This window comes from Bidens hawaiensis, unplaced genomic scaffold (assembly GCF_021521415.1).
Source record: "Bidens hawaiensis isolate Kalapana, Puna unplaced genomic scaffold, B.hawaiensis_p1.1 tig00044926_1, whole genome shotgun sequence".
In the NCBI taxonomy this organism is placed as follows: domain Eukaryota; kingdom Viridiplantae; phylum Streptophyta; class Magnoliopsida; order Asterales; family Asteraceae; genus Bidens; species Bidens hawaiensis.
This window is the reverse complement of record NW_027497999.1, coordinates 12,411-37,633: the sequence shown is the minus strand read 5'-3', so window position 1 is coordinate 37,633 and position 25,223 is coordinate 12,411. Positions and strand designations below refer to the sequence as shown.

The window sequence follows — 25,223 nt, the reverse complement described above, 5'->3', positions numbered from 1 at the left end:
TGTCCTACCTTTGCAAATCCTTCGCCACAACCCAATTAACTCTCACTCATGCTCTAGCTCTCTTTTTGTGACAATCGTCAATTCCAGGTTAACTCCGTTAACTCAACTCCGTCAATTCAAACTTTAAGATCGTTGAATCTATAACGCACACTTCATTACATTTAAACTAGGGTTTAAATGACGCTTAACACTCACTACATGGGTAGTCTTTCGGGATTTGCACCGAAACGCAAACGAGTTGACGCAAACGATTGATAAATAAACGACAAACGTAAAAACAATAATTATATGATTATTATGTGTTAGGATTATGTGCTATGTGATAATACTATGGTCATGTTAACTTATTGTCCAAGTATGATGGAATGTTCTAGAAAAACAACACTTGGAAAGAAGAGGGACTAGAATGTAACTTGATTATTTATAAATATAACTTAAACACTAAACCCTAACTATTTTCCCTAACCCTACAACTTCCGATCGGAAGTCTCTTGTTCCCTCTCCACGGCTGCCGTCCACAAAGATCACACACACACACATCAATCAAGAGATTAATCCAAGAACTAGGTGCTAGGAAGGTATACTTGATCATCCCTTACCTCCTTGTTGTGTAATTTTGATGTTTAATGGGTTGTATGTAAACCCTAAGTAGGCCGATTATATGTATGTATGTGATCAATATGATTCTTGTTAGTTGCATAATAGATTGATAACTAGATTGATGTTGTTGCATGATTCATTGTTGTCTTTGATTTGGATTAGATCACAAACCCTAATCTTGTATGTATGGTGTGATTTATATGCATGGATAGTAGTTATGGTGTCTAGAGGGTTATATGGATGCATGATAGTTCATAGATTGTTATGATGTTGAGTTTTGATGTGAACAGATTCTGGACAGAATATATATACGATGTTTAACTGACTGTAACGAAGTGTAAACGTGAAAATTGATTGAGATTGTGGGTACTGCAGTAAACTAGGTTGAGTCTAGTTTCTATAAAGTATATATTCGTAATTTTTGGATAAGTGGAAGTATACTTTTATGATTTTACAAAAACGTGATGCAAAGCTGAGCTGTTAGACCTGCTGTTAGGTTATATTGTAAATTCTATATCTCATGAACTACGAGGCCAATTGGGTTGGTTCCACTTCTGGAAGTTGACTCACTGAGTTAGGAACCAAACCCAAGTGGTCTTGCATTTATTGGATTTTTCGTTTACCGGAAATTGCAAATAACATTCTGTTGTGCATGAATCTGACTGATATGAGTTTACTGTAGTGTTTTGATCATTATGAGAAATCTATATGGAATAAAAATAATATAAAATATGTTCTGGAAACCTAAGACATGTATGTTTCAGTGGTGATTTTTGGTGAATTAATTGAGATGATATGATCGGTGAAATAGTACAATCTTTCAAGTAGAAATTCTGTCACAATGAAACTAGCTGCTGAGTTGTGTAGGAATGCATGAAATATGATAGTTTTTATATAATTGTTGTATTTTGACCAAAATACCCTTGCGGGGAATAGTTGCTAGTTTGATTGCCATGAATTGACCAAATTGCCCTTATGGGGAATAATGGTTAGTTAGTCTTTGTTTGTTGACCAAAATGCCCTTACGGGAATAATTGCTTGTAAGTATGTTATTAATACATGACACGAAAGTAATTGCTCACTCGTGTATCGTATCACAATTGTACTTGTTTAAATCACACACGGTTCACAAACGAAACACGAAACATGATACGTGCATAGGTATTATGTGCCGAGTCTAGAGACTCGTTAAACGTTCCGATACTTAGAAAATCTCTTTGTTATTTTAGAACGCTAGAGAGTTTTCTACGACGCGCATCACTCGGTGATCTAATTTGGAATATTCTTCGCAAACAGTGAGTTCACTTACCCCGCTCTTTGAACTGTTTTCAAACGTTTTTCACTTGGGGGAGATAACATACTCCGATAAACGCATTTTTGAGATAAACACATATTTAAGATTTTGTTATAAATTATATATATCACTTGTAGAGGCTAAGCGGCACGTAACCCTTGAAGTCCCACGCATCGAACCGGTTAATATTTGGAATAGCGAGTCACTGTTGAGTAGTACTACTGGGTTTGACAAACCCCACCCGACGCTAAGCTCAACTGGAGGTTGAGTGGGTGTAATTTTGGCTAACACTTACCATGGTCTGGGTTGACCTGGTGACGGGCACTTGATAAACAGTCAGCTTCGGTCTCGAACCACTTAGTAATACTTGTTGTATAGATTAGCTACCTATCGATATATAATTTGACATAACATTATCTGGTAACACTTAAACGCTGTAACGTGGTTACACACTTAAACGCTGTAACGTGGTTACACACTTAAACGCTGTAACGTGGTTACACACTTAAACGCCGTAACGTGGTTACGCAAAACATTTAAACGCCGTAACGTGGTTACGCAAAACTTTTAAACGCCGTAACGTGGTTACGCAAAACACTTAACGAAAACGCTGAACTCAAACGCTAAACGATTTATCTTATATAACTTGTGAACTCACCAACCTCGTGTTGACCCCTTTTAGTATGTTATTCTCAGGTAGCCGAGGCGGGCGCGCGGTTTAGGAGCATGCATTAATGAAAACACTTTTATTCTGCAAACTTAATTTTAACAGTTACATTTGGTTTTAAGTCGTCCTGCGTGACGCAACTTTTGAATTAAGGTTTTACGCTTCCGCATTTACTTTCATTTAAACGTTTTTCTTTGGTTTGGTTATAACTAATGAATCCGATCCTGCCAGTTCACACCCTCTGACGGTAAAACTCCGTTAGTGGATTTTGAGGGTGTGACAGATTGGTATCAGAGCCATTGGTTATAGCGAACTAGAAACTGCATGCATACTAGACTATAACCGCGACGACCCATTAGTTATAATAATACGCACTGCATAGGTTTGTGTAGTCTTGTAATCTTATCTCTTACCTCTTTCGCTCATACGCGCGCATATACACGGCTTACCTGTAGAAATGTCGACGCCACCCTCATCATCATCCGATTCGATGACGCATGCTCACGGGAAGGAACCGCAGTTACCTACTGCCTCGCCACCCCACGTAGTCCCGGAACTCGAAGCTCCTGCACCGAAGAGGTACCGCCTATCCGGAGGCTTGTATGACAACGACGTTAGCTGGGAGTGGTACCCCAACATGATCAGACGTATGGTCTACCGTGAACAAGTTCCCCCATTGCCTCACCCGAACCACCCTGCTTACCCTAACACTCTACCACCTATACCCGAACCTGTAGAGCGAGTTCTCGCAGCTGTCGTTTCTTGTTTGGAGCGTGATGTGGGTTACATGCGCTACACTAGAGAAAATGTTGCCAGACTGTTTAAAGATGGAACCGAGACTCAGGAGGAGATTGCCCGCATGGCAGCGGCAACGAAAGAAATGCAAGAGACTAGTGAGCAACAAACGAAGGTTATGATGAAGATGCAAGCCGAAATGATAGACTTGAAAGCGCAACTCCAAGAAGCAAGGACCCGAACCGAAATAGCATTAGAACGTTGCGATATCCTACAAATGCAACTTGCCCAGAACGCAGCAGAACCCGAGGCAGAGCCTGAAGAGGAACCTGAAGAAGATCCCGAAGAGGAGCCTGAGGAGGATCCCGAGGAAGATCCCGAAGAGGAGCCGGAGGAGGAACCGGCTGAGGAGGAGGCACATTCAGAGGTGTCCTCCGATGACGACATCTAGTGATGATGACACTTAGATGGAGGGGTTGTCTCCATCCTAACTATTATTTTTCTATGATTTTAAGGATTGATTGGAAATACTTTGTAGCGAATACAATGGTTTTAATCATGAATTTTTACTTAGACTAATATGTGGTTGTGATGTGATGTTGTTCCTTATTTTTCTTTCTTACCTATTTTTTTTTTTTTTTTTATTACATGTATGGTGTGTTGCATATGAAAGAAAAATTCATGTTTAACATTTTATACTGTGATTCTAGGAAATGGCCGGAAGAAACGCTGGACGAGGACGTGGTAACATCAGCATGACTGCAGCTGAACTCCAAACCCTGCTGAATGACCATGTTGCTGCCGCTTTAGCTGCACACGTTCAAAATCAAACAGGAGGTCCGAATGGAACATGTACCTTCAAGAACTACCTTGACTGCAAGCCCAGTACGTTTAAGGGCACTGAGGGAGCTATAGGCTTCCTGCGTTGGGCTGAGAAGGCCGAGTCGGCCTTTGAGATGTGTAACTGTCCCCCTGCCAGTAGGGTCAAATTCGCTGCTGGGACACTTGAGGATTCCGCCCTCACTTGGTGGAATTCGAACGTCCAGATCCTTGGATTGGAACTGGCTAACGCGATGAACTGGGAGGAGTTCAAAAGCATGATGCGAGAGGAGTACTGTCCGAGGGAAGAAATTTCGAAGTTAGAATCAGAATTTTGGTCACTAAAGATGGTAGGTTCGGAGATTGAAGCCTACACTACTCGTTCGCACGAGTTGGCTGTGATGTGTCCGCGGATGGTGGATCCGCCGAGCAAGAGAATAGAGATGTACATTGATGGGTTAGCACCACAGATTCAGGGTATGGTGACGTCTTCCAGACCAGCCACGATCCAACAAGCGATCCGTTTGGCTCACAAACTGACGGATCAGGCTGTGACCCAGGGTGCGTTACCACCGAGGGGTTCGACTGTTAAAGCCCGTGACAACCCGAGTAATGACCACGTCAGCAACAGTAACAACAACAGCAACCCGAACAGCGGGAAGAGAAAGTTCGACAACACCAGATCTTCATCCTCGAACCTCCCACCGCAACAACACTACCGTAAACCCGAGTTCACCCGGAGCTTTAACACTCAGAATCACAACAACAACAACTCCAACAACAACGGTAGCGGGCAGGTTTCGAGCGGATATGCCGGGAAGTATCCAAAGTGCAACAGGTGCAACTATCATCATGTTGGCCAGTGTGACCGTGTCAAGTGTCAAAGATGCGGAAAGATAGGTCACCAAGCGAAAGAATGTAGAGGAGACCTTGCGGCAAAGGGTGCTCCTAAGCAACCGATGACTAAGGGATGTTTTGAATGTGGACAGGAAGGTCATTTCCGGAAGGATTGCCCCAAGCTGAAACATAATGACAACAATGGGGGCAATGGAAGTGGAAGTAACGGTGGAGGAAATGGCAAAGGAAGAGCGTTTGTGATTGGATCGGGTCAAGCCCGCAATGATCCGCATGTGGTGTCCGGTAAGTCCCCTGTAAACAATTATTTTGCTTCTATTTTGTTTGACACTGGAGCTGATAGGAGTTTTGTGTCGAAAGCCTTTAGCCAACTTTTAGACCTTACTCCAACCCCGTTAGACGCTAAGTTTCCTGTTGAATTAGCTAATGGTAAAACTGTAGTAACAACTCATATACTTGCGGGATGTAAGTTGAAACTGTCAGGTCATGTTTTTGACATCGACCTTATTCCTTTTACGCTTAGTAGTTTCGATGTCGTTGTCGGCATGGACTGGTTATCCGAGAACCGAGCGGAGATTATATGCCATGATAAAATAGTCCATATTACCACCCCTTCCGGCGAGATCATTTCGGTCCGAGGCGAGAGAAGCGGCATGACCAACAGCATCATCACCCTTATGAAAGCACAGAAGTATCTACGAAAGGGTCATCCGGCAATTTTGGCGCAGATTGTTGAGAAACCCGCGGAGGAGAAACGAATTGAAGACATACCGGTTGTGCGAGACTTTCCGGAAGTTTTCCCGGAGGATTTGCCCGGACTCCCTCCTATTCGTCAAGTCGAATTCCAAATCGAGTTGACACCCGGTGCAGCACCCATAGCACGAGCCCCGTATCGGCTCGCACCGGCGGAACTTCAGGAGTTGTCCACCCAGTTGCAAGATTTGTTGGATAAAGGTTTTATCCGACCTAGCTCATCGCCATGGGGAGCCCCTGTCTTGTTTGTTCGAAAGAAAGACGGGACTTTCCGAATGTGCATCGACTACCGGGAATTGAACAAGGTGACGGTCAAGAACCGTTATCCTTTACCCCGAATTGATGATTTATTTGACCAGCTTCAGGGATCGAGTTACTACTCGAAGATCGATCTACGATCCGGTTACCACCAGTTGAGAGTGCGCGAAGAAGATATTTCAAAGACGGCTTTCAGAACACGGTATGGTCACTACGAGTTCTCGGTTATGCCTTTTGGCCTAACCAACGCGCCAGCCGTATTTATGGATCTCATGAATCGAGTATGCAAGGCGTACCTCGACAAGTTCGTGATTGTTTTCATCGATGATATTCTTGTCTACTCCAAGAACGAGACTGACCACGAAGAGCACTTAAGGATAATTCTGGAACTACTGAAGAAGGAACAACTGTATGCTAAAGTCTCGAAATGTGAATTTTGGCTTCGCGAGGTTCACTTTTTAGGACATGTGATCAACGAGAATGGTATCCATGTCGATCCCGGTAAGGTAGAGGCCATCAAAAACTGGGAAGCACCTAAGACTCCGACTGAAGTGCGACAATTCCTAGGACTGGCCGGCTACTATCGGCGTTTCATCGAGGGATTTTCAAAGATTGCTCAACCCCTCACCGCTTTGACTCACAAGGGCACTAAGTACAACTGGGGTGACGCGCAAGAATCCGCTTTCCAACTGTTGAAAACCAAGCTTTGTAGCGCCCCTATTTTAGCCCTCCCCGAGGGAACAGAAAATTTTGAGGTACACTGTGACGCATCTATACAAGGTCTCGGTTGTGTGCTGATGCAACTCGAGAAGGTTATAGCCTACGCCTCTAGACAACTACGGGTTCACGAGAAGAACTACACGACCCATGATTTGGAACTCGGAGCTGTGGTGTTTGCTCTTAAGATATGGAGGCATTACTTGTACGGTACCAAGTTTACCATTTACACCGACCACAAGAGTCTCCAACATATCTACGATCAGAAGGAGCTGAACATGCGACAGCGTCGTTGGGTCGAGCTGCTCAAAGATTATGATTGTGCCATCAAGTACCACCCGGGCAAGGCCAATGTGGTGGCCGACGCCCTCAGCAGAAAAGAAACAGATAAACCCAGACGAGTAAGAGCATTGCAACTTACGATTCATGCCAGCTTACCCGATCAGATTCGCGATGCGCAACTGGAAGCTTTGAAAGATGAAAATCTTCCATCGGAACTCATGCGGGGCATGAACAAGCAACTTGAAACCAGATCGGACGGGGTCCGATATTTTGAGAACCGGATTTGGGTTCCACGATACGGAGAGTTGAGAACTCTAGTGATGGACGAAGCTCACAAGTCCCGATATTCTATCCACCCTGGCTCAGATAAAATGTATCATGATTTAAAGGCACTTTACTGGTGGCCGAACATGAAAGCCGACATTGCCACCTACGTGAGCAAATGCTTGACTTGTGCCAGAGTCAAGATTGAATACCAGAAACCATCTGGTCTACTGCAACAACCGGAACTCCCAATGTGGAAATGGGAGCACATCTCAATGGATTTTATTACGGGTTTGCCTAAGACACCGACGGGATGCGATACCATCTGGGTGATCGTTGACCGGTTGACTAAATCGGCACATTTCCTAGCGATTAAGGAAACGGACAAAATGGAAAGACTGACTCGAGTATACATGAAAGAAGTGGTGTCTAGACACGGAGTGCCTGTCTCGATCATTTCCGATCGAGATTCTCGTTTTACCTCACACTTTTGGAAGTCGCTGCAAAGCGCACTGGGCACACGTCTCGATATGAGTACAGCATACCATCCTCAGACGGATGGGCAAAGTGAACGGACTATCCAGACCCTGGAGGATATGTTGCGTGCATGCGTCTTAGATTTCGGAAAGAGTTGGGAACCCCACTTACCCTTGGTAGAGTTTTCGTATAATAACAGCTACCACGCAAGTATTAAGGCAGCACCGTTTGAAGCGCTGTACGGACGGAAGTGTCGATCACCACTCTGCTGGGCAGAGGTGGGTGATAGCCAAATCACTGGTCCGGAACTGGTACTCGAAACCTCGGAAAAGATCGTTCAAATCCGAAATCGCATGGCAGCAGCACGAGATCGCCAAAAGAGTTACGCCGACAAGCGCCGAAAACCTCTCGAATTTAAAGTGAACGATCGGGTGTTACTCAAAGTCTCACCTTGGAAAGGTGTAGTTCGCTTTGGTAAGCGAAACAAACTCAACCCACGGTATGTTGGTCCGTACCGGATAACTGAGCGCATTGGTCCGGTGGCGTACCGACTGGACCTACCAACAGAACTCAGTGGCGTACACGATGTATTCCACGTATCAAACTTGAAGAAATGCCTATCTGATGAAACCCAAGTAGTCCCTTTGGAGGAACTGCAAGTTGATGAACAGTTACGGTTCATTGAGGAACCAGTCGAAGTTTTGGATTGGGAAACCAAAACACTCAAACACAGCAAAATTCTAATCGTTAAGGTTCGTTGGAACTCGAGACGTGGACCGGAGTTCACGTGGGAACGCGAGGATCAAATGATGAAAAAGTATCCCCACCTTTTTGAAGGGCTAACCAAACACCGAAAACCGCGAAACCCGGCAAACCGTCAAACATCACCGGAGGTATGAATTAAATTTCGGGACGAAATTTCTTTTTACTAGGGGATGATATGACAAACTGAAATTTTTCTTCTTACTCTTTCAGACTCTCATCACGACTTGACTCAAATTTTCGGGACGAAAATTCTTTAACAAGGGAATGATGTGACAATCGTCAATTCCAGGTTAACTCCGTTAACTCAACTCCGTCAATTCAAACTTTAAGATCGTTGAATCTATAACGCACACTTCATTACATTTAAACTAGGGTTTAAATGACGCTTAACACTCACTACATGGGTAGTCTTTCGGGATTTGCACCGAAACGCAAACGAGTTGACGCAAACGATTGATAAATAAACGACAAACGTAAAAACAATAATTATATGATTATTATGTGTTAGGATTATGTGCTATGTGATAATACTATGGTCATGTTAACTTATTGTCCAAGTATGATGGAATGTTCTAGAAAAACAACACTTGGAAAGAAGAGGGACTAGAATGTAACTTGATTATTTATAAATATAACTTAAACACTAAACCCTAACTATTTTCCCTAACCCTACAACTTCCGATCGGAAGTCTCTTGTTCCCTCTCCACGGCTGCCGTCCACAAAGATCACACACACACACATCAATCAAGAGATTAATCCAAGAACTAGGTGCTAGGAAGGTATACTTGATCATCCCTTACCTCCTTGTTGTGTAATTTTGATGTTTAATGGGTTGTATGTAAACCCTAAGTAGGCCGATTATATGTATGTATGTGATCAATATGATTCTTGTTAGTTGCATAATAGATTGATAACTAGATTGATGTTGTTGCATGATTCATTGTTGTCTTTGATTTGGATTAGATCACAAACCCTAATCTTGTATGTATGGTGTGATTTATATGCATGGATAGTAGTTATGGTGTCTAGAGGGTTATATGGATGCATGATAGTTCATAGATTGTTATGATGTTGAGTTTTGATGTGAACAGATTCTGGACAGAATATATATACGATGTTTAACTGACTGTAACGAAGTGTAAACGTGAAAATTGATTGAGATTGTGGGTACTGCAGTAAACTAGGTTGAGTCTAGTTTCTATAAAGTATATATTCGTAATTTTTGGATAAGTGGAAGTATACTTTTATGATTTTACAAAAACGTGATGCAAAGCTGAGCTGTTAGACCTGCTGTTAGGTTATATTGTAAATTCTATATCTCATGAACTACGAGGCCAATTGGGTTGGTTCCACTTCTGGAAGTTGACTCACTGAGTTAGGAACCAAACCCAAGTGGTCTTGCATTTATTGGATTTTTCGTTTACCGGAAATTGCAAATAACATTCTGTTGTGCATGAATCTGACTGATATGAGTTTACTGTAGTGTTTTGATCATTATGAGAAATCTATATGGAATAAAAATAATATAAAATATGTTCTGGAAACCTAAGACATGTATGTTTCAGTGGTGATTTTTGGTGAATTAATTGAGATGATATGATCGGTGAAATAGTACAATCTTTCAAGTAGAAATTCTGTCACAATGAAACTAGCTGCTGAGTTGTGTAGGAATGCATGAAATATGATAGTTTTTATATAATTGTTGTATTTTGACCAAAATACCCTTGCGGGGAATAGTTGCTAGTTTGATTGCCATGAATTGACCAAATTGCCCTTATGGGGAATAATGGTTAGTTAGTCTTTGTTTGTTGACCAAAATGCCCTTACGGGAATAATTGCTTGTAAGTATGTTATTAATACATGACACGAAAGTAATTGCTCACTCGTGTATCGTATCACAATTGTACTTGTTTAAATCACACACGGTTCACAAACGAAACACGAAACATGATACGTGCATAGGTATTATGTGCCGAGTCTAGAGACTCGTTAAACGTTCCGATACTTAGAAAATCTCTTTGTTATTTTAGAACGCTAGAGAGTTTTCTACGACGCGCATCACTCGGTGATCTAATTTGGAATATTCTTCGCAAACAGTGAGTTCACTTACCCCGCTCTTTGAACTGTTTTCAAACGTTTTTCACTTGGGGGAGATAACATACTCCGATAAACGCATTTTTGAGATAAACACATATTTAAGATTTTGTTATAAATTATATATATCACTTGTAGAGGCTAAGCGGCACGTAACCCTTGAAGTCCCACGCATCGAACCGGTTAATATTTGGAATAGCGAGTCACTGTTGAGTAGTACTACTGGGTTTGACAAACCCCACCCGACGCTAAGCTCAACTGGAGGTTGAGTGGGTGTAATTTTGGCTAACACTTACCATGGTCTGGGTTGACCTGGTGACGGGCACTTGATAAACAGTCAGCTTCGGTCTCGAACCACTTAGTAATACTTGTTGTATAGATTAGCTACCTATCGATATATAATTTGACATAACATTATCTGGTAACACTTAAACGCTGTAACGTGGTTACACACTTAAACGCTGTAACGTGGTTACACACTTAAACGCTGTAACGTGGTTACACACTTAAACGCCGTAACGTGGTTACGCAAAACATTTAAACGCCGTAACGTGGTTACGCAAAACTTTTAAACGCCGTAACGTGGTTACGCAAAACACTTAACGAAAACGCTGAACTCAAACGCTAAACGATTTATCTTATATAACTTGTGAACTCACCAACCTCGTGTTGACCCCTTTTAGTATGTTATTCTCAGGTAGCCGAGGCGGGCGCGCGGTTTAGGAGCATGCATTAATGAAAACACTTTTATTCTGCAAACTTAATTTTAACAGTTACATTTGGTTTTAAGTCGTCCTGCGTGACGCAACTTTTGAATTAAGGTTTTACGCTTCCGCATTTACTTTCATTTAAACGTTTTTCTTTGGTTTGGTTATAACTAATGAATCCGATCCTGCCAGTTCACACCCTCTGACGGTAAAACTCCGTTAGTGGATTTTGAGGGTGTGACACTTTTGGTGTTAAAGTCCAAGTTTGACCAAGAAAGTCAAACCGTTCAAGTTCTTCTTTTTCTTTGTTATTCCATCCTCGGGTAATTCATTATTTTATGTAAAACACATCATGTTGTCATCACCACGTTGTCACCTTATGTCGACAGTCATGGTTGTGTTTCACTATCGCTTGTTGGCTCGTTTAATGTTCGGTTAAAAAAAAGTTTTATGTTTAAAAAAAAAACTAACCTTTGCAAAACTAATAAAACCAGGCCAAACATTTTCAACATGTCACTTCATCTTATCATTTCAAATATGTTAGACATAAACCCGACTCAAAACCGAGTTCATGTTTGACCAAAAATGAACCACTCGATTAACTTGTTTGCTTAAATAATAATCGGTTCGACAACAAACCGAACTCATTAAAATTAACTAATAAATATTATAACATATATTTTCCCAAAAATTAAAATAGATTGACTAAAAGTTAAGAAACTAACTTGTTTTTCTCTTAACTTACAAAAATATAATAAAATTTTATTTTTAACAAACTTTTTATTCATGAATTTATAAACCGAACATATCGGCCATCTTTTTTTTTTTATCTTTTCTCAAACTCATTTTTGACCCTAGTTATTTTCTTATCTAAGGTCGCTCATTGAACCGAACTTTGTCGGTTCACTCGCTTAAGACATCTTCGCTTATTTTCTCTTTTCCCGCTAAGTAACAAGCGAGTTTTCATAACCCCTTTTTACTTTTACAAGTTTTGGGGTGTAGCACGTCCAAACTTGGTTTTCTTGTGTCAAACTACAATTCACATGTGTGTCTTGTATGTGTTTGTTTTGTATCATATTGCTTGTAAACCGTGTGATTATGTGCTAGTTGTTTACTGTTTTTGTTGGTGGATACACATACTCATAGTGGGAGTGTCCGACGGGACGTACCTACGCTGTCCATTTGTTAATGGCGGTATCATACACATACTCATAGTGGAGGGTCTGACGGGGCGTACATGCGCCGTCCATTTTTAAATGGCAGTATCATTATCATTATTCTATACTCCAAGTGGCTCGGCGAACGTGGGTTCCTTAGTAGATTTGACTTATGTCAAACGAACGGTAATATCATGTATTTACTTTTCTTTTGTTTTATGATTGAGATGACACATCTTGACTTGTGAATTTTTACTCTTTTCGTATTATATATATGCAAAACTTATGAATTCTCACCAACATTATTATTGACAAAATATATTATTTTAAACGTGCTGCAGGTTAAAATTTAAGGATTGAAGACTAGATTAGTTGGACCATTAGGTTGTTAGAAACATATTATAATGAAATTTCAAAGTTATTGTATTGTGTATTTGTGATGTAATGAAATGAAATGAATATAATTATTGTCGCTTTAATAGCGTAACGAGCTTATGAGTGATCTGTACGTTACACCCAGGCGTATTCCGCTTAAAGCCGAGGTGTTACATAGAAGGCGAACGGTGGGTGGTGGTGGTAGAATCTCGTTTGTCAAGACGAGATTTGAAAATCCCTTTTTCCTAGAATTTGAAAATATGGACGGAAAAGGTAAGAAACATAAAAAAACAGTCTCTCAAGACGATATTTTGAGAAAAAAAGTTTTGGAAAAATTTGAAATTTTGCTCCAAGATTTTAAAAAAATTTGGACTTTACCTTCATTATTTCCTCAAATCTCATCTCCTCCCTAACTTTTCTTCGAAATTTGGCATGCTCTCTCTTTATATTTATTTTTTTCCGATACGCCTTTACATTCCAAATCCTAAAAAATTTTGAGAAAAAAAAGCTACTGTGACAAAACCAAAAAAACAAAAATATAGAAAGAATAATAAATAGCGAAAAAATGCGCGTAAGCGCGCGTGAAGAGTTTGATTCACAAACAGAAGTTGTAACTGAATCTGGTGGTTGATGGCTCTCTCTCTTTCCTCTCAACCACTTCATTTTCCGGCCTCATATTCTTCATCCACCGGCAACAGCCGCACCGTCGCAACCACAACCAGGAGACTATCACTCACACGAAAACTCGTCGCAAAAGCTTCCGAAAAGGACGATGAAGCTCCGTCGTTTAATCCTTTCGGTTTCGTAACGGATAATCCTTCGAGCCGGAGCGCTATTCAACTTCCAGAAGTGCCTGCTGAGGACGGAAACGTAGGCCAGATGCTCTATGTAAGTTCTATTATATGATATATGCACTTTGAGATTAATTCAAACTGATTCAGGTCAATCGTTTATGTTATCTAATTAGTTAGATTCAGAGAAGTGATTTTTCATTAACTGCTTATATTGACATTAACAAACTAATCTTCAACTAACTAATACAAGCTTCCACATCAGCATCGGTGGTACACGTCATCACTGAGTATAATATCAACAAAACCGGAGCTCAATTGTTACTGTTTTGTGTTAGTGATCTGTGCACTTTGATATTAGGTCAGATTTTAGGTAAATCGTTTCTGTTTTGTAGTTATTTAGAAATCGGAGCTCAATTCCTACTAATGTGTGGTTTGTTGAGTTGCTTAATGATCTAGCCACTTAGAGATTAGGCCAAATTGATTCAGGAAAATCTTCATTTAGAGATTGGAGCTGAGTTCTTACTATTCTGTAGTTTTTAAGTTGCTTAATTATATATGCACTTTGTGATTAGGTCAAACTGATTCAGGAATATTGTTTATGGTTTGTAATTATTTAGAGATCGGAGTTCAATTCTTACTATTTTGTGGTTTGTTGAGTTGCTAATGATCTATGCACTTTGAGATTAGGTTAAATTTACGCTGGAAAATAACAGAATTCGGATACTTTTGTTAGAAATTAAGCATCTATCGAATAGTGAACCTCTGGATAATGATCTGTAATCTGCTTACACTGATGTTGCGTATAAAGTGCATTAGGTTAATTCTGTTTTTATGTGAGCATCTACTGAAATTTTGCACAAATTATTCATAACTGAATCGCAATTGCAAAGCCTTCAAAGGCTAGCTCATTCAACACTGAAACTGGATTAACACAACGATCGGAATGTGTAGATAATCAAGAAGTCATTTGTGTTTAGGTTAACACTGGATTTCTTTTCTTCATAATGTGATTTCTTATAAGTTATCTATATCAGCAAAGATGCTACGACTTCTGTTAATAGTATGCGATTATGATTGTATAGAGAATAGAAGATAAGGGAAAGGAATATGGTAAAACCATCAAATCTGGAGGCTTTAGATGGTTTGTGAGAGAAACAGGTATAAACTGTTAGGTAGCGTTTGGTATAAGAGAATGAGAGGCGGAATGGAATGTGTCATTCCAAAGGAATGAAAAAAACCATGTTTGGTTGTCATGTGGTAATGGAATGAACCATTCCATAGTGAATGAAATTCCTTCTAAATATAGGATTTTCATTCCTTAAGGAGTAGGTGCTTTTTTTTCATTCCTTCAAGGAATGGAATCAACAACAACAACAACAATAATAATAATAATAATATTATGATTATTATTATATTATAATTATTATTACATTATCGGATTATTATATTATTGCTATTAATTTTATTATATTATCATTATTTTTTATATTATAATATAACAAATATTAGAGTTATTATCACATTATCAATATTATTAAAATTATTTGACAAGTCAACGATTCATAACACGCATACGTGATTCAACATTTTTATGATTATTTTTATTCGTTTTTGTGGTCTCGTTGAAACGCGCAGGTCTTAAAAATGAGTTAATACGAATATTCATATTATTAATATTATTTATTACTATTACTACTGGAATAATAATAATAATAATAATAATAATAATAATAATAATAATAATAATAATAATAATAATAATAATAAAGGGATGTTCATTCCATTCCTATATAGTAATCAAACATGACAATGAAATGGTAATGGTCCATTTCATTCCTTGGTCCATTCCATTCCCACATCCATTCCATTCTCTCATCCATTCCATTACGTCATACCAAACATACCCTTAGATAAAAAAAAATCTTATAATATTTCTGGTATTTTATTTTTGAATTTTACAGGTTCATCTGATGCTCGGCTTGGTTCACGTGGAACTGTTGTTTTCCTGCATGGTGCTCCAACACAGTCGTTCAGTTATCGGGTTGTGATGTCTCAGGTTCTGTTTCTGATTCTTCCGTGTAAATGTTTGATTATTCAACTTTTATTCAGAGATAATTACAGGTTCTGTTTCTGATTCTTCCGTGTAAATGTTTGATTATTTCAACTTTTATTCAGAGATAATTACAGATAACATGTTAGCATAATTTGAATTGAATATGTCTATTCTCTAGTAATTATTGATATCTTTCGTATGAACATTTAGTTGGCGGATGCTGGTTTCCATTGTTTCGCGCCTGATTGGATAGGATTTGGTTTCAGTGACAAGCCACAGGCAGGATATGGCTTTGACTACACTGGTGTGTGATTTTCTCAGAGGAGAATTAATATTTTAAGATAAATTCATATTGTATGATGTGTCATAAATCTAACCAAGTTTTTGTTGACAGAGCGAGAGTACCATGAACAACTGGATAAATTGTTTGATGTGCTGGAGATCAATTCTCCTTTCACATTAGTGGTTCAGGTTTGAACTAATTTCACACGTTGGTTTATACATGATGTGTGTATGTGAATTTGAATTTTTTGGGCTCATGCTGACTTTTTTACTTCAAATCTTTATACACCTATTTAGGACATCAAATAATTTCATATTTATCTATTGGAAATATATCCCCTTAGACCACCAATATACAGAATATATCAAACAAACCAATTTTGTAACAACTATGAACTATGGGTAGACCCCATATACTGAATGTTGTCAGTTTAAAGAAATAAAGGTCTTTTTGTTTGGATAAATTTGAGAAAATGTAGTTAAAAATAGATAGAGTGCAACTATTTGCATTTATTATATCAAACCTTTACATAGGTATTGGGAGTTAGTGTAGTTATTGGAATCTAATTATTTTCTTAAGAGAAAATGAGTAGTTTATTTTTAAAATTGTTTGCTGTATATACTACTTATTACTTAAGAATCTATCAATAAATCTTTACTCATATGTTTAAGTGACAAATTCTTAAGTTTTAGTCAATTAAGGTCTAATTTTTCTTTACGCCGTTATGGCTTTATGCACCACAAAGTATAGCTTCTTAATGCCGCACCTTTTTAATTGACAATACATTCCCTTCTAACAACTCAAAAAAGGATACATAGACATGGCAATATCAGGCATAAAATTAACTGATAAGGCCTTGTTATGTTTGTAAGCCATTCATATCATGCCACATCATCAGATAGTCAACTAATTTCATATAGATGATCTGCCAGACAGTCGTCATACTGTTTTTATCTCGTTGTCTATGTTTTGAAGAGTGATATTTTCTTTATTTTATACGTGTTAGTCCTTACCTATCTGTTAATCTAAAGTTTTTACACTTTTATTCTAGGGATTTCTTGTAGGTTCCTTTGGATTAACATGGGCCTTAAAAAATCCAAGCAGGATATCCAAACTTGTAATAATGAACACTCCTTTGACAGCTTCATCTCCTATTCCAGGACTGTTCCAACAACTCAGGTGCAACTTCTGTGACAGTTTTTTATTTTTATTTTTATTTATGTAGCATCAGTAAGTATATTAATAAGACTTTTTAATTAAAACATGCATCCTCATTTCAACTTATCATACCTTTCATCCTGCTTTCTTACTTTGACACATCAGTAAATAAAATGTTGCATCAGATATAAAACACTGACAATATTATTATGACTCTTATTTATTTACAGAATTCCGCTGCTTGGTGAATTCACTTGCCAAAATGCAATAATGGCTGAGCGGTTTATTGAAGCAGGTAGCGCGTACGTATCCAATAGTGCATTTTATTTATTATGGACTTATTTTTAGTTATTTAAAATGGTTAAAATATACAAAAATAAGACAGGGGAGTGCTCAATTAACTTTTAGCATATTTGAGCAAGTGTAAGTTATGTTAAAAAATGTGGAAAACACATTGATTATCAATCTTTATGAATGCTGCTTCACAAAACTAAATCAGCACTTTTTTTTATTTTTTTTTATTGGGCTTGACAATTTAAGTTTAGAGTTGTAAACTGCTATTTTCTTATGTTTACTGTTTCTTGACAGTTATGTCCTGAAGACTGAAAAGGCTGATGTTTATCGGCTACCATATCTGAGAAGCAGTGGGCCTGGATTTGGTTTGTAATTTGCCTTCTTCCTTTTCTTCTAGTCGAAGTATCATAATGGGCAGGCTGGGCGTGTTGGGTAACTCATCAAAATAGGTTTTTGATGAATATAGGTCGACCTACAAACACTTTTTTTTCTTCGTGAATCTTATTATTATCGGTTGGTTAAATAAGAGGTTTTAACTTTTATGCATTTGAACTCATTTGGATGATTGTCAAACCATTTGACCTGTTTTCTTTCTACATTTTAGCTTGAGCAAATTTGAACCCTTAAAGATATTACTGTATTAAAAAAAATCCTTCTTTTTTTCTTTTTTTTCTTTTTTTATGTTTTAGCTTTGCTTGAAGCTGCCAAAAGAATCAACTTCAGAGGGACCGCAAGCCAGATAGCCGATGGCTTTGCATCTGGGAGGTAAAACTATATTTCAAATATCCAAGTATTAATATTATTTTGTTATAGATACCCATTGTACTTCCCCAATTTTGCAGATAAGTCCCTAAATAAAAAGCTTGCATGATTCCGGTCCCCAAACTAGTGTTTTTGTCAGATAAACCATCGTACTTTCCCGTCTTTTGCAGATCAATCCTTGAACAAAACCTCAGGGGCTTAACTGCGCAAGACGGGGAAGTACAATTATTTTTGTTCAGAAACTTACCTGCAAAATTTATACAAAGATTATGGTTTTTTGTAATAGAAACATCATGTATTTCAAGTTATAAAAAATTAGCTTTTTTGGAGATAGGTGGGATAAACCGATATTAGTTGCTTGGGGTATATCGGACAAATATCTTCCTCAATCAATTGCAGAGGAATTTCAAAAAGGAAACCCGTCTGCAGTAACTCTGAAGTTAATTGAAGGGGCTGGTCATATGCCTCAAGAAGACTGGTAAATTATTTAAACGCTTTTCTGCTAATCCATTCATACTGAAATGGGTCAAGTCGGTTTATAAATTGTTATAACAAGTTAAACGGGGCCAAAAATGCCTAATGTGTTTTATAAAATGTTTACGATGTCCAAATTGTTTTATTAACAAGATACTATATTATTATATTAGTAATATAGATTTATAATCACTTTACTTAGAAGATATCAATAATATATTGTTTTATAGTGTTTATTTTAGTATTTGTTAAACCAGTTTATTTGCTTAGCAGTTAAGGTGGCAGTCTCTGTGTATTTTTGAAGAAACGTCGATGACATGACAATACAAACTAAAAAAATATTTATTTTTTTCAAATTTTTGCTCAACCGTACACATGGACTGCCACCTCAATTTCCATCACAGAATTCTCCTTGTAACACGGTGTGTGTCTGTGTGTGCACCGGCATAGCTCTGACAATAGATTGAATTTGTTTCAGGCCTGAGAAAGTTGTTGATGCTCTCAAATACTTCCTCTGATTATGACATGTAGATGAGGGTATGGGTATATATTTCACCTGATACTGGAGATTGTTTTGTAAGGGAATGCATATTAATAGTCACTATATGTATAGTTTCTGCATTTATTTTATATATATGATGTCTTATTGCAAAGCAGATGAGGGCAAACAATTCACATGAAAAACTATAGGGGTATTTAAAAACAATTGAAATTTATCGAATCGTCCAAACCAAAGCAATTTCTGCTTTTCATTCAAAATGTGTAGTCTTAATCTTGTGTCTGCTGTAAATTACATTCATTAACTACCATTTTCATTTTTTTATTTTGAATACAATCTAGTTTTTAAGAAATGTATAAAAAAAACCAAATTCAGAGTGTCAAAATCTAACCCTAACACAAACAAAATGGCCAATCTGGCTTTGTCGTTTTTTGACACAACACTAAGCAATGAAACCTGAAATTTTCATGAAAACAACCTAGACATAAACACCACTTAAAAAGTTAAAACTGGTTCCCCGTGGTACAAAAACAAGGTTACAAGTTCCTTAGCTAGCAACAAACATAATGGTTACAAAAAATAGAAGTCAACACATGCTCCCTTGCCGTTTCACATGTTTTTCCCCAACCTAAAAACCGAAGCAGTTAAAAGACTATTTTGCCCTCTTCCTAGTCGGCCTACCAGTCTGCGCTTTCTTAGCGACCGTCACTTCCACCACCTCATACTCATCCTCATCACCATCATCGCTCTCACTTTCCTTTGACTTCTTTCTAGCAGTTGACTTTTTATTTCCCATACCACCCTTTGACTTTTTTTTCGTTGCAGGTTTTTCCTCATCATCGGCATCATCATTATCCTCATCACTCGTGTCAGTCTTGCGTTTTGCAGGAGGCTTCTTAGCTTTACTTTGGGTCGTTTTCTTCCCTCCTTTCGGTTTTGCAACTTCATCCTCACTACCGCCTTCATCATTGTTCTTCTTATTGCTAGACTTCTTCTGTAGTTTGGCCACCGCTTTGACTGCTTGGTCTCCACTTAGCTTTTGTAACTCGGGTACATATGCAGTTGTCTACCAAACCAAAAAAAATAGCATATGCTCCAATAATCAATCAAAGCGTCATGAAAAAGTAAAACTGATTTGGAACAGACATACCCTGCCTCCAGCATTGATAAAGTCAATCGCCTTTCCTGCCATAGAATTTAAAAAGTAAAATCTTCAGTTGAAAATTTTGACCGGCTTTATCAAAGCTAGTTTGGCGCAGAAAAAACCATCAACTGAAACAAGAAAACTAACAGCTGCTTAAGAATTTTGACTGCCTTTTTTAAAGCTAGTCATGAAAATACCAAGCAAAAACATGGTAGGGGTGGCACGATAGTAGAGTATTAGAGCGGGTGACTTATGTTAACCCGCAAAAACTTTCGTGTGCACTCCAATAATGATTACAAAAATATATTATTGCATTAATATTCTAAATCTGCGAATGATAATTGATCAAAAAGATTATCTTTAAGCATAAAAAATTAACATAATGTGACTTTCAACTTGCAACTCACAATTTGCTTGACCTAGTTGACGGTTATGATGCAGGTTAGTTCAGGATGATCAACGGTTAGGAGTGTTCATGAAGCCAAAATAACCGAACTGAAACAATAACCAACGATTTGGTTTTATGTTTTCGTAAAGATTGAACTTTCGACTCAGTTTGGTTCTGCATGTAACTAAAAACCAAAATTTCGGTTTGAGCCTAAAACAGCCCATGCACACCTATCGACGGTTAATTATGATTCAAAACAACTTTTTTTACAATAATAACCTACACACAAACTATTTTAAAAGGCTGTTTGCATACAAGATTTTTGGCCCGTACCCCTTTTAGACAGAACCCAAATCAATCCCTTCATAAATAAACATGTTAAAATGGTCACAACTACAACAAATAACCCTCCCGTAATGTGATAAAAAGAACAGTTGAAGAGCCAAACCATCTACAAAAGCCTTTTTGGGCTTCTTTTCTCTGGAATGAAAAATCCAGTTACTAGGAAACTGGCTACTATCAGCCCCAACTTCAACAGCTTGCTCAATAACCTGTAAATACAATAAGCGTTTGTCAAATACAATCTTACCATTTATTTTTCCAGGTTTTTTGCCCCATCTAGAATGAAACAACCAATCAGCAGGAAAACGACTGCTGTCAGCATCAACTTCAACTGAATGCTCAATAACCTACAAATAGTATCCTCTATACTCACTGTAAACTACATAGATTAACAGTAGAAGTAGCAAAAAAGGGTATGCCAAATGAGTTGGGTTGACCTGTTAACACTTTTTGTTCAAGACAAATTATTATCGTCTAGTTTCTGAAGAAAATGATTTAAGAGAATAAATAATGTTTTATACTTTATTAATGTTAATTAATGATACTTTTATTTTGTATTTTACATTAACTAAAAAGGTGGTGTACATGTTTGAGCAAAAAGAGAAAAAAAATGGAACCATATGTGAATAAGTAAATAAGATCCCTTAGTTTCTACACTAATTTAGTGGTAAGATTATAGTGTGCACACTGAAGATGCTTAGACGCTAGCTCTTTAAAGAATAAAGATTACCTATTGGTTCCATCAAATATATAAAGATGGCCCAATTGGGCCACTTGTAAGCAAAATTGCCACTTCTTTATTTAACATTTAACAAGTTAAAAATAAAGCTAAAAATAATTGTTTACTCACCTCTTTAAGGGACTTGTGCAGTGCTGCACATCCTTCTTTGGGAATGTTGGCAGCACTCTGTAGTGGATGGATTTTTGCCTGAAAATAAGTTAATTATTACATAAGTACTAACAAGTATCATCAGATACAGATCATGTTAAGAGCACAATGAGATTTGTGACAGAAAATAAAATGAATATTAGATAGAACTGTAAAACAAGGATAACAATAAAACACAAGTAAATGATAGAAGACACATGAATACCTAAGAAGCTCAACTTTTTATATCCCATCTTTGACCCGTTTATAGATAAAACATAACCCAGTTTGACCAATAAAAAAATTAACTGATTGAAATTGTCAACTCTTAAACTAGAATGAAAATTTGAAACGAAAGAACAAATGTATATTGTGTTCAAAAGATAAGTTTTAGGAAACAAATAAAACCTGATATAGCACTTCATCTGCAATCCAATTGCCAACACCTGAGATAAAGCTCTGCCAAGATGAAGACATGATTAATTTTTTTTGCAAGTTTTAATAACTAAATGATCATTAAGACTCATGCATAGTCCCAACCTGATCGAGTAAGAGAGCCTTTATGGTAATCTTCTTCTTACTCAATGCTTTAAAGAGTTCATCTTCTGTCATTGGCTCCAATAAGGCATCTGGACCAAGTTCAGATATCGGGGCCACAATAGCCGGCTGTCATTAGATATCATCAAAAGAATAAAAATCCAATAACTAGTTGTTGCCTAAAGCAAAATAAAAACGAGTGATATATGTGTAACTAATATCATCATACATTTTTAAGTAAACGGACTTTTGCAAATCGCCTTTTGTCAGTAAACGACAGCTCCAAACCATCATCAAGCTGGCATTATAAACCAAAGAAGAGTGTACAGAGAGAACAAATATTAACATCTTCCAAGGGCAAAACTAACATTATAATAATTCAAAGTTCAAACAAATGAAATTAGTTGTTTAAGATAAGGTACTCATGTCTTACTTCTATAAATACTTTGGAATATTTGGAAGGCCACTCATCTGTATCACTAACTGCAGACCTGTAAGCAATAAACCAGTCTAGGTATCAACTTTACAATTAAGAAAACCAAACATCATATTTGGAACATAACATCAGCCAATCTAAATGCTACAGTTTGGTTTAACTTATAAACTTATATTTTAACAAGCAAGCTCTAATTGTTTCTACACGAGTTGACCTTGAGCTCTTTAAAGCTATACAAGTCATGCTCGACCTCGAGCTCTTTAAAGCTATACAAGTCTTTTACAGAATATGTGAAACCATGTGCACAAAAACATACCCTAATCGTTTCTAATAAATGTAATTCAACTAATGAAACTCTAGAATAACTAAATATTTCAATATTTTCTCCAAACCAGTGCACTTCAATATTTCAGTGCAAATAAACTCACAAAATAATGTTTTGAGCAATCAAGCCCTAATTATTTCTAGAGGTGTAAACGAGCCGAGCCAAGCTTAAGCTCGACTCGTTTGTTATTTATTAATTAGCTTATATCTATTTTTTATTATTTTATATACTCTGAGAAAAACCTTAAACGAGCCTAAGCTTGGCTTGACCTAATTTAGTACCTCAAGCGAGCCAAAGTTCGGGTCGAGCCTGGCTGTGAAGTGTTAATACATTGAAGTCCAATATAGGTAAAACTTAAATTACACAAGGCTTTAGCTCGGGCTCCATATCTATATGAGCTTTATTTGAGGCCCGGGCTTGACTTGAGCTTGAGAAAGTTCGGCTTGTTTCAAACTTTCTATCGATCGGCTTGTTTGCACCCGTAATTATTTCTACTATAAAAATAAACTCGTTACCTTTTATACTTGGTTACAGCAACACCTTTAATATATATAGCCCCAGCCATTCCTGAAACACAGACCTCAAAATTAACAAACATGTAAGCATTCAACATTCAACTATCCAGAAAACCTAATTCTAAACAACCAGCCACCAATTCACACCAGCGAATCGGCGATTCATGCATCTCGTTGCTACGAATCTTTGTTATATAGTGAGCAATAAAAAAACCATTAACCGAAAACCGACAAAACTGAACCAAAATAAACCTTTAACCAAAAGCAGTTATCAGTTATTTCTTGTACCCTCAATTAACTGAACGAACCGTTCTATTTTCATATATTTGAAGTTTTTATACCTCCATTTCATGTATTTCATATTTTATACTACCATTTCCTGTATACATACCTACATTTCATGTATTTATACATTCAATTTATGCATTTTAAGTAATAGTTTTAGCACAAGTTTTTGGTTATTAACCGAATAAACCGAAAAGTCGAAAACCAATTGGTTGAGGCTAATAACCGAACAGAAGCGAAGTGCACACCCCTAACTTACACATATACCAATGCACGTGTGAAATTGTAAGTATCTAGGGTTTGTAAAATTGGGCGTACTAACCGAACTGGAAAGACGGATACGGAGGAGAGTCAAGCTGGATCCACATATTCTTCCCCTTACGGTTAGCCGCCACGATTGTTTTTCCGGTCAGCGAGGCTTCAAACTCGGCACGTGACACGCCGTCGATGACCTTACTGTCATCCGCCACGACGGATCGCTTGATCTTCTTTCCGATGCAGTTTTCCGCTATGGCTCTTCGAGCTGCCTCCACCTCTGGAAGCTCCGGCATTGTTTTCTTGATGTTCGCGCGCTTTTTTGGTTTAGGGGGGTGTGTGTGTGTGTGTATGTAAGTGTAAGTGTTGCAGGTTTGACACCGTTGCATACGGTACGAACAGTGAGCTTGTTTCGTCGAATTATATGATGCCACGTCAGCAACGATTATTAAGTGGGCTTGCTAACTACTAATGGGCCACCCCTTAGGTTGCTTTTGGGTTAGGCCCAACCAAAACAAAATTTCCAGTAAGAGAATCTTCTCCCTCGAAAAACTTACTGTTAAAAACCTCGTGGCTCACTTGAAATCATCTCCTCAAATGAAAGTAAGTTCGCTCGTTGGCTTGCTTGACAACTCACTCATCTAAATTTAGTAAACATTATAGCCGTATGTTGTATGATGTTACACTTTCTAAATTCAAGTTTTGCATAATTACATCAATCTAAGTTCGTATTATTAATTTTTGCTTTTATATTTATCAAATTTTGTGCGTCTTTATCGAACTTGTGTATACAAAAGAACTTGCTCAGCTTTTTATGAGTTGAGCTTGAACTTAAATTTCAACTCATTTAATGATATATTTACTTATTATATTACACTAGATTTTATCCCCTGTATTACAGGGGTTGTTTTACATTATTCGTTTTTAATATTTATATATGTATATTTGGATTTTTAATTTTATTTATCGTAAGAAAGTTAACAATTAATAT

General features: G+C 37.6%; 2 protein-coding genes across 5 annotated transcripts; one reads left to right on the top strand and one right to left on the bottom strand.

Annotated features, from left to right (window-relative positions):
• The first annotated feature begins 13,440 nt into the window (after nucleotides 1-13,440).
• LOC143595370 (uncharacterized) lies at nucleotides 13,441-19,222 on the top strand. 2 transcript variants are annotated; one of them, XM_077074402.1, is made up of 11 exons: nucleotides 13,441-13,708; nucleotides 14,697-14,772; nucleotides 15,576-15,670; nucleotides 15,878-15,971; nucleotides 16,062-16,138; nucleotides 17,002-17,129; nucleotides 17,339-17,410; nucleotides 17,697-17,767; nucleotides 18,092-18,167; nucleotides 18,499-18,642; nucleotides 19,117-19,222. In XM_077074402.1, the coding sequence occupies exons 1-11, from the start codon at nucleotides 13,451-13,453 to the stop codon at nucleotides 19,154-19,156; spliced, it is 1,131 nt and encodes a 376-aa protein (XP_076930517.1). In that variant the 5' UTR covers nucleotides 13,441-13,450; the 3' UTR covers nucleotides 19,157-19,222. The 2 variants fall into 2 exon arrangements, with proteins under 2 accessions (XP_076930517.1, XP_076930518.1); XM_077074403.1 differs by lacking the exon at nucleotides 17,697-17,767 and having other exon boundaries at nucleotides 13,559-13,708; nucleotides 17,339-17,403.
• Nucleotides 19,223-19,715: 493 nt separating this feature from the next.
• LOC143595368 (formamidopyrimidine-DNA glycosylase-like) lies at nucleotides 19,716-24,558 on the bottom strand. Of its 3 annotated transcripts, XM_077074401.1 has the most exons (11): nucleotides 24,300-24,558; nucleotides 23,693-23,744; nucleotides 22,850-22,907; nucleotides 22,646-22,714; nucleotides 22,420-22,545; nucleotides 22,288-22,338; nucleotides 21,862-21,939; nucleotides 21,259-21,358; nucleotides 21,118-21,207; nucleotides 20,288-20,322; nucleotides 19,716-20,203 (listed from the first exon to the last, which is right to left on the bottom strand). In XM_077074401.1, the coding sequence occupies exons 1-11, from the start codon at nucleotides 24,526-24,528 to the stop codon at nucleotides 19,790-19,792; spliced, it is 1,302 nt and encodes a 433-aa protein (XP_076930516.1). In that variant the 5' UTR covers nucleotides 24,529-24,558; the 3' UTR covers nucleotides 19,716-19,789. The 3 variants fall into 3 exon arrangements, with proteins under 3 accessions (XP_076930516.1, XP_076930515.1, XP_076930514.1); XM_077074400.1 differs by lacking the exon at nucleotides 21,118-21,207; XM_077074399.1 differs by lacking the exon at nucleotides 21,259-21,358 and having other exon boundaries at nucleotides 21,118-21,220.
• Between the last annotated feature and the right edge of the window lie 665 nt (nucleotides 24,559-25,223).